At 36.8% G+C, this 9,564-nt stretch overlaps 1 protein-coding gene across 1 annotated transcript in view; it reads left to right on the top strand.

Moving 5' to 3' along the window:
- Positions 1 to 3,093: 3,093 nt before the first annotated feature.
- NAA16 (N(alpha)-acetyltransferase 16, NatA auxiliary subunit) overlaps positions 3,094 to 9,564 on the top strand; it is a 71,978-nt gene continuing 65,507 nt past the window's right edge. Inside the window, exons 1-4 of the mRNA XM_008054515.2 lie at positions 3,094 to 3,179; positions 5,059 to 5,163; positions 6,421 to 6,578; positions 8,316 to 8,450. Of these exons, the coding sequence (XP_008052706.1) occupies positions 3,143 to 3,179; positions 5,059 to 5,163; positions 6,421 to 6,578; positions 8,316 to 8,450 (435 nt within the window). The 5' untranslated portion in view covers positions 3,094 to 3,142. The remainder of the gene's footprint in view (positions 3,180 to 5,058; positions 5,164 to 6,420; positions 6,579 to 8,315; positions 8,451 to 9,564) is intronic.

Below are 9,564 nucleotides of genomic sequence, written 5' to 3'. Positions count from 1 at the left end.
GCGGTGCCTCCCGCGCCCTCTCGGCGCCGGGCTCGCCGCCTCCCCGCCCGCGTCCTCCCCGGGTGGTGACGGTTGCCAGCCTCCCCTCGGCGAGGCGTTCGTGCGCTGCTTTGCGTTTCCTCGATTGCACAGCGCACCCTGCCAAGGTGGGCTCTCTCCGCTGGTGGGATGGGGCGCTGCTCTACGCTGGCTACGGGAAAGTAAGGCCGGCAAACCTCGGAAGCCAGGCCGGGCCCTAGTCCCTTTGGGAGAATTTGCGTGTTCGTAATGGACCGTATCTACCCTCTTTGAAAGTGAATGGGTGACTTAGGAACTTGGCTCTCTGCTTGCAACTCGCGCAGGCCTCGCCTTGAGTGGTGAAAGCGCGCGGACTGGCTGGTTTGCCCCCGAGGGGAACACTGATTTTATTTCCGAGCGAGCTCCCAGCCCAGGACGTCTCCTTGCCTATTTCCTGACAGCTTGGGAGTCTAATTTCTGTGTTGTTTGGACGCCCATTTTTAATAACAGCACCTTCCCTGTTTTAAATAAACTCCCAAGTGATGGCCCGTCGTGATGCCCGCCGGCCAAGCCGCGGGCGGTTCTCTGCGGGTTGTGGGCCAGCGTCCCTTCCGTTCGCGGCTTTCAAGGTTCTGTTCTTCCAGGGAGGAGCAGCAGCATGCCTTTGCTTGTCCGTAGGTTTTAAACTAATATTGTTAATAAATGGCTGTCTTTTCCAGTCTCTCTTTTCATCTGAAAACAAGTGTTTAGATTTTTAAGGGGGAGTTTACAGAGTTGCAGTTGGCTATATGGCTGTTGGCTGTTGCTTAACTTTACTATAAATAAAATACTAATTTTAGAATAGTTTTAAGTATTATCAACGGTAGATGAAAATTTATAGTAGCTATTCTGTTTCAAGCCAGTAGAAACTTCCCACTTAGTCTTTAGAATGTTAAGAAAGATACATAGTAGAGGGGATGAAAATTTTAAATCTTAATTTTTGTGGTGCTGAGCAAATAATGAGAGACAAGTGTAAAAACATAAAAAACTAATAAGATGTGTGGTGGATTGCTTCATTAAGCTCTGTATTTGTTTTTTATTTTACTTTTTCTCATACCCTCTATTTTATACAGTGTGGAATTGGAGACGTGAACTCTTCCCCCCCCCCACCCCCCGGGAATCTGAAACATTAATGAAAAAAATCATCTATAAATTGTTAGTTGAATTTCAGGACATTTGTCATTATACCTGAAAGATGGCAGCACTTTTATCTATTTATGGGAATTTTGTAGTTCAGATCATGTATCAGTAGCATAAAGAAAAACAGTTACGTCATTTATTCTCCAATAACAAAAAGAAGCTGCTGCTGAGTTAACTTAAAAACCTAAATAAATTAGGAAATGCTAAACATTTTCTCATCTGTATATGTAATGTTTATTATAAGGTTGCATGGATTTAGGAGGCTGCTGTAAAAGTGAATGATTTTATTATCTTACCATTGCAATAAGTGTGAATAAAATTTGGTATGCAAGTTTCTATTGCGAGCAATGTGTCATGAGATTAAGGAAAAAACCAAAAGAATAGTGCCTGACGTATAGTAAATGCTTCCAATAGTGTTAACTATAATTATTACTATTATTAGCAATATAATTATTGCTTTCCGATTACTTGGTAAGTCAGAAAAAATATGGTGTTCTCTTTTCATTTTCCTTGGTAGTTCCTTCTGCTTGGGTTTTTGTTTTGTTTTGTTTGGTAATTTGTGAAATGGACTCCTGTAATGAAACCCAGATACTTTTTAAATATAAAGATATTCTGGGGATATTTAGGTTTCTCTCCTGTCCTGATCTTACAATTAACCACCTAGTTCCCCTTCCTAAGAGGCAATCAAATCCCAGTTTAAATATTTTTTTTCCTATGAAGGCTTCTAATTCATTCCACATTCAGCCCCTGCTGCAAGGCCCATTGCTGGTGCCATTTTGCTTTGAACTTAAGCTGTGTTTATTGAGCAGCTCCTGTTTGTCCAGGCCATGCATGGCAATGCAACATCCTTGTTTTCAGGGAGCTTTCAGGATGGTGGGGAAGACAGATACTAAGTAATTGAATAAGTAAGACTTCAGAGAATGAGCACTGTGTAGGAAATAAAATAGAGTTATTTATAAAATAACTCTCTATAAATATAAAATAGATAGCTAAAACAAACTAGATAAACTAAAATAAAATAGAGCTAGAGACTATGTACGGGGAGAGGTAGGAGGTAGGCAGTGTTTGATAAGAGTAGTTGCATAGGTGATGTGTAGGGGCTGTGTGAGGCTTGGATAAGGAGTAGTCAGCCAAGGGAGGATTTGGGAAGAGCATTTCAGGTGGGAGGAACACAAGTGTAGAGAGGCTTGAGTTGAGGATAAGCTTGGTGTGTGGAGTAATAGAACACCCAACCCAGTCCGAACAACATAAGAGAGGAGAGTGGAAAGAGATGAACTGTTCTTGGAATCAGTGTCTGCCAAGGAGAGGCATTAATTGCTTAGCCTGACTTTTGGCATTTAGGGCTAAAGATGTTGTTACACTTGAATTAGACTAATGATGGTCTTTGGAGTCAGACCAGAGATTGCAATGAAGCTGAGCTGCTTATAAACAAGTTTTTGGACTCTTGAGTTTCAGATTTCATATCTTTGAAGTAGAGGTAATGACATCTACCTTAGGAAATTGTTTTAAGAATTAAGTAAGGTGTAACAAATTTTATACAGACACATAGTTGCCCAATAAATGGCAGCATTTTTTTTATGGGTGTGCACCTTGGTTTCATATTGTGTAGTAGCAAAGGCTTGTAGTGCAGTTTCTGGTTTCTAGTATTTTTCTTTTGTCACATATGTTTTTGCTTTTGAATTAAAAAATTATGTGGCAGTAAAAAAATTAGTTGACAATTAAATTCCCTGTTTATTAAATGTCTTTTTTCTTCTATAAAAGTAAGAATAAGCAGGTTCTAAAACAATTTGGCAAAAATAGGTAATACTGAAGTACATTTCATGTTATAAGTAATAGAATTTAGAATTATGATGCAATGAAAAGTTGCTCCATTGTGTATTCATTTTATAAAATAACATTTGTTCGTATTTCTTTACAGAAATGTTATGAGCAGAAGCAGTACAAAAATGGCCTGAAATTTTGCAAGATGATTCTTTCAAACCCCAAATTTGCTGAACATGGAGGTATTGTCTCATCTGTGAGCAGTGGGCTTAGAGAAGTCTCTAATTCCAAAATCAGACAGGATTTTTAACAGTGAATGAATATTTCCCCAGATTCCAAGGCCTTGCAGCTGTCTACTAGAAAGCATAAATGTTCAACATTTGTGGTTATGCTTTATATGAGTTTTATTTTAGATTGCTTTTTATTATCCTTAGGTATAGGTACTGTATCTTTGCTTTTAGATGAGAAGTGGTTAGTTGATCTATTGGGGAAAAATTGGACAAAGTATATACCAATATTTTTATAGACCTGATTTCCTCTATTACTTTGATAGAATTTTAAGTTTATACTTTGATTTTTCTGTGTGTAAAATTAAGACACTATTTGCAATATAGAAGTGGTATGAAGATATAGTTGTGCACATTTTAGTCTTTGGAAGATGTGTTTTTTAAATATATCTACTGACCTTTAAATATAAATATGATATACTGATTTGCCACTAAATTGTATATGTTGAGTTATTTTTCTAGCACTGGTGTTAATAAAGTATCTTTTATCCTTTTTCACCAGTAGCCAGTGTTTGTTCAAAGAATGGATTGGGCTGGATGTGCAAATTATGGTTCCTAGCATAGCAAAGCCAGTTGGGTGACTCTTAGACATACGTAACTCTTGAGACCATCTTATTGGGAAAATAGCCTGACACTGCTCACCTTGCTTACGTTTAAAAAATTCTTTGAAGGAAGTGGAAAGAAGCCTGCATTTTGTAGAATTTTAGACATTTAAAGCTTGTTTTGAGCTTTTTAGCTGTGGAAACCTTATCCAAATGGAGGCTATGGGGAAGTTCAATATGTGAAACATAAAAGAAGGTGTTTGAAGGGCTTGGGCCACTGGATCACCATGTTCTGAAAACTATAGAGTTCAAAGAGGTAATTTAAAAAACCACTGTTCTTGTCTGATTCCTTTCTTGTGAATTATTTCATTCTAAACCACCTTTCATTAACTTCCTGAAATATTTTTGGGTTGCTACTCTTATAACCCAGTGTTGTGCTCCTGAAGTACAAACTGATATTAATTAGCCTAGGTAGATTTAGTTGGAATAAACTTGATACCAAAAATGAATTCTGTTCTAATATTGACTTAAAATGATTTTAAAAGTATGCATACCTCTTTGTTAAGGTAGGTTGAATTTTTTTTGTTTCATTTTGTTTTTGAGGCAGAATCACGCTTTGTTGACCAGGCTGAAGTACAGTGGTGCAGACATAGCTCACTGCAACCTTGATCTCCTGGGCTCAAGCGATCCTCCTGCCTCAGCCTCTTGAGTAGCTGGGATACAGCCATATGCCACTACACGTGGCTACATTTTTGTATTTTTTTTTTAGAGATGGGCCTTGTTGTGTTGTCCAGGCTGGTGGTCTTTAAACTCCTGACCTCAGCAGATCCTCCTGCCTCAGCCTCCCAAAGTGCTGGGTTTATAAGTGTGAACCTAGCCTATTGAGTGCTTTTATAGAAAGCAAATCCGATGATAATCTATTAGAATTGATCTTAGGTGAAAGATGTGGAACTGCTACACGAGATTTAATTCAACAGGACTCAGATGCCTGCTCTGTTACTTTTCTCAGCAGGATAATACCAGTCTCCATTATAGTGTCTTGTCAAGGGCAGAAACCATTTTAGTGACTTCATTCCAGCCAAAGAAACTTCAGAGAGGGATTTGGGCTGTTAAGCTTTAAACTTTAAATATAGTTTTACTTTTTGTACTTGGAGAGAAGTTCTAACTATGAGATTAAAAAGATGAATAATGTAAGCATTGGAGCAGTAGTAATCCTTCAGATCTCTTAAACTAGTACTAAGTGAATAATTTGAATCTTTCATGTGCAAATAGAGGTTAAAATTATTTTTCAGAGACTTTGGCTATGAAAGGATTAACACTGAACTGTTTAGGAAAAAAAGAAGAAGCATATGAATTTGTTCGTAAAGGACTTCGTAATGATGTCAAGAGTCATGTCTGTATCCTTCTGCAGTAAATAGTTTGATTTCATTTGTTTCCATTTACTTGTTTTTTCTTATTCAAGTTAAAAGCTTTTTACTATGAAAAATTTCAAGCCTACATAGATGAGATAATTTAATAAACTCTAGGTACTCATGACTCAGCTTCAATAATTATCAACATTTTGTAATATTAGTTTCATCTGTTCTCCACTCCATGGAGAACAGATTTATTGGAGTATTTTAAAGAAAACTTCTATAAATATGGGTATGTTTACTTTAGTTTGCTTATGTTGTAGAAAAGTTACTTTAATAATTACATGTGACTTGAAGTGCATTTTTTTGTTAAACATCTCCTGAACTGAGTGATACTTTTCCAAGTAATGACCTTTAGTTAATTATTTATATAGTAAAATTTGTGTGCCTTAAACTTTCAGAAACTTTAGAAGAAGAATTTAAAAGAGACTTATTTTCAAACAGGTTTTATTTAGTATTAAGTATGATATTATGTTAGTTCTTTAGCTTGGTTTTTGCTAATGCAGGGACTTCATTGGATCTTTTTAAGTGTGTTTTTACTTGGCTAATATTCCAATTTGTAGCAAAAATACCTTTTAAGGATGGATTGTTGAAATTGATTTTCATTTGTTTTGCCTATGTATATGTTTATTCACAATCTTTTCATGTGCTACTCTTGGATTTTCATTTGTTACATTTAATTCACTTAACCATTTACTAGTGTTGAACCAGTAGTGAATAGTCTTAGTAGTGGTTTCACATATTCAGCATAGGGTTTTCTCCAAGTACGAAATTCTTACTTCTTTATCCTAGTTTTCACCTCAGAGTGAAGAGAGAGGGCATGTAAGTATGATAGTATTTTTTTTTTTTTTTGAGTTGGAGTCTTACTCTGTTGCCCAGACTGAAGTGCAGTGGCATGCTCACAGCCACTGCAGCCTCACCCTGCTAATTAACAACTTAATTCACTTAGCCACTTACTGTACTGAACATGAATAGTCTTAGTAATGTTTTCACATGTTTCTTTATCCTAGTGCTTACCCCAGAATGAAGAGAGAGGGCATGTCAGTCAGTCAAGGCTGACCTGGTTTCATCTTTATCTACCCCTCACTATTCCCCTCCGTCTAACCTCGAATCATTCTGAAACAAATCCCAAATAAAAATACCGTTTCATTAAAGTCAGTTTTGTGTTAGACTATGTACTAAACTATACTTGCATAGTATAGTCTAGTGTCTGTGAATGTCCCTATTTCCTTAACTTAATAGGTTGGCACGTATATGGACTCTTGCAGCGTTCTGATAAGAAATATGATGAAGCCATTAAGTGTTACCGAAATGCCCTCAAATTAGATAAAGATAATCTGCAGATTTTGAGAGATCTCTCTCTGTTGCAGATCCAAATGAGAGACCTTGAAGGTTACCGAGTAAGTCTTTTTTTTTTCTTAATCACTACATGTTGTGGGATATTTTAGTCTTAAATGTATGCTTTTAAATATATTTAATTTAAAAACTTAATTCAGAATGAGGTGAGCATAACCAGGATTGTATAGATTTGATTGTTCATTATAGACTGTACTAAAAGGGAAGTGTCACTTTGGATCTTCCCCCCTCAATAATAGTGGTGGAACTTCCTACTTGAGCTTCAAGAAAGAGTAACTGTTTATATAACTAGACTATCTGTATGCAAATGCTGTACTAGATTCTTAGTGTGTTGGACATTTACAAGTTGGGTAAACGAATAGTGCTTTTATAATTGACATCTAGACTTCAAAGATTAAGTAGCTTTCTTTATTATTGGTTAGTAAATATTTTAAAATGTGGGAGGATTATTATAAATCAGTCTTTCTGTAGTTCAGACCTCTTCAGACTTGGATCTTCAGCTCTTTGCTTGACATCTCCTTGTGCTTATTCCATTTAGTATTCTAGAATCAGTATATCCAGAATGGAATTCTCTCACTTTCTTAAGTGAAGGAGGCCCCTACGTCTTTTCTGTTTAAATATATTTTTCATATACTGCTTATTTTTTTTCTGTACTGCCATATAAGTCCTTACACCCTATTCCTAGATTTTTGCCCCAGTTTCAAGGACTCTGTTGGACTTAATAATGGCACCATTCTTCATGCTGTGTGTGTGTGTGTGTGTGTGTGTGTGTGTGTGTGTGTGTGTGTAAGCTATGCTTAGAAGTCTGGGTATGATGAGAGTTAAAATTAGTTGTCTTTAGGAACGAGGCGTAGACATCAAGAATATTGGCAAAAAAAGTGATTGCTAAACTGGATTGTGAAATAAATGAAGTTGAAAGAGAAGTGGGCATGACGGTGCACACTGTGGTCCTGGCTACTTGGGTGACTGAGGTGGGAGGATCGCTTGAGTCCAACAGTTTAGTCTAGGTTGGGCAACATAGGGGACCCTTCTAAACATAAAACAGAGAGAGAAAGAGAGACAAAGAGAGAGCACTCTTGAGAGCTGGATTTATGATTTTCCGGATGAATAAGTTCTAGGCTGTGGTTGTGGGAGTAGGTTTCTGAATTGGGTGGAGGGATCATTAAAGATGAGGACATCTGGGGACTTAGAGGATAGTTTGTTGAGTGGGTGATTCACATTAGTGTTGAATTTGCCCACATCTCTAGCCTCAGCTGTTCAGGAAGCTGAGGTGGGAGGATCAAATGGCAGGATTTGGCTGAGAGAAGAAAACTGACCTATACTAAAGGTTTGGGAAAGAGAGAAGCAATATTGAAAATAAGTCAAATGTTTGGGTGTTTCCCCAGCTATGTCTGTCTTGTGTCTGGGGCCAATTATAATAATGTAGTACCTTGAAATTTCATAGAATAATTTTATAAACAGAAAATTTTAGTTTAATAAAATCTATCGTAGTCTCTTTTACAAAATGTTTAGTTAACAAAAAATCTGATTACTTAAAGGTAATTGTATAAGGCAGCAAAGACGTTTCAGTAATGGCCTTACAGGGAGCTTTACAGGGTATTCTAGAACTTCAGTAATTTAGATAAGAAACATAAAAAGTATTTCTATCTGAAACTGATATTTGTTGATTGAATTCATTAGAAAGGTGTTAAAGGTATTAGATTGTTTTCTTAAAACTGACAAAATGTAAACATTTTAGAGAAGGTTAAAGCTTAAGCAAAATAATTTTTTTTTCTTTTAAGGAGACAAGATACCAGCTGCTTCAGTTGCGCCCAACACAGCGTGCTTCCTGGATTGGATATGCTATTGCGTATCATTTGCTGAAAGATTATGATATGGCTCTAAAACTGTTAGAAGAATTTAGACAAACTCAACAAGTAAGAACTTCATTTTGATATTTTTTTCTACCTTCACAAACTAAAATCATTGACTTATAAATTGCCCCTGCCCCAATATGAATTAAAGTCTTTGAAGCCTATGAAAAAATTTGAAAAATGTTTTGAGATAATTGGAAAAAGTTAAAACAGCATAAAAAAATATTATTTTTTAATGAGACTAGTCTCACTCTGTCACCCAGGCTGGAGTGTAGTGGTGCCGTTGTAGCTCACTGCAGCCTCAAACTCCTGCCTTGTCTTCCTGAGTAGCTAGGACTATAGGTGTGTGCCACCACACATACCTCATTTTTAAATTTTTGGGTAGAGACAGTTCTTGCTATGTTGCCCATGCTGATCTCAAGCTCCTGGGCTCAAGCGATCCTCCTACCTTGGCCTTCCAAAGTGCTGGGATTACAAACTGAGCCACCACACACAGTCAAAACATAGAACTCTTAATACAGAATAAGTAATATAGCAGTAGCCGGGCTCGGTGGCTCAGCCTGTAATCCCAGCACTTTGGGAGGCTGAGGTGAGTGGATTGCCTGAGCACACGGGTTCGAGACCCACCTGGGCAACTTGGCAAGACCTCATCTCTACAATAAATAAAAAATTAGCCGGGCATGGTAGTTCCAGCTACTTGGAAGGCTGAGGTGAAAGGATGGCCGGAGCCCAGCAGGTTGAGGCTACAGTGACCGGGAGCGGCTACTGCACTCCAGTCTGGGTGACAGAGTGAGACTCCAACGCAAAAAAAAAAAAAAAAAAAATAATAATACTATAGCAGTTTTTACATACTGTTATTTTAATAGTACTCAAATAGATTTTAAAAATATATAAAAAGAAAAATTGCTGTAAGGCTGTGGGAATTGTTTTCTGTAATATGAATTACTGTATATTTTATATACATTCATGCATTTATTAATACATTTTAAAATATATGTAAGACAGAAAAATACAAGAGCATATACTTGTGTGTCACCAGAGAAATGAATAGATGTTAACATTGTGCCATAATTGCTAAAGATTTTATTATTTTTTTAAAGACATAAATTTTTAAAATATATATTTTAAAGATGTGGGGTACAATTCAGGGTTAGGTATACAAATGTTCATTATGCAG

Source organism: Carlito syrichta, unplaced genomic scaffold (genome assembly GCF_000164805.1).
Source record: "Carlito syrichta isolate Samal-C Ts95f unplaced genomic scaffold, Tarsius_syrichta-2.0.1 Scaffold295544, whole genome shotgun sequence".
Lineage (NCBI taxonomy): Eukaryota > Metazoa > Chordata > Mammalia > Primates > Tarsiidae > Carlito > Carlito syrichta.
The sequence above is the reverse complement of the archived record's forward strand: the minus strand, read 5'-3'. Positions and strand labels throughout refer to the sequence as shown.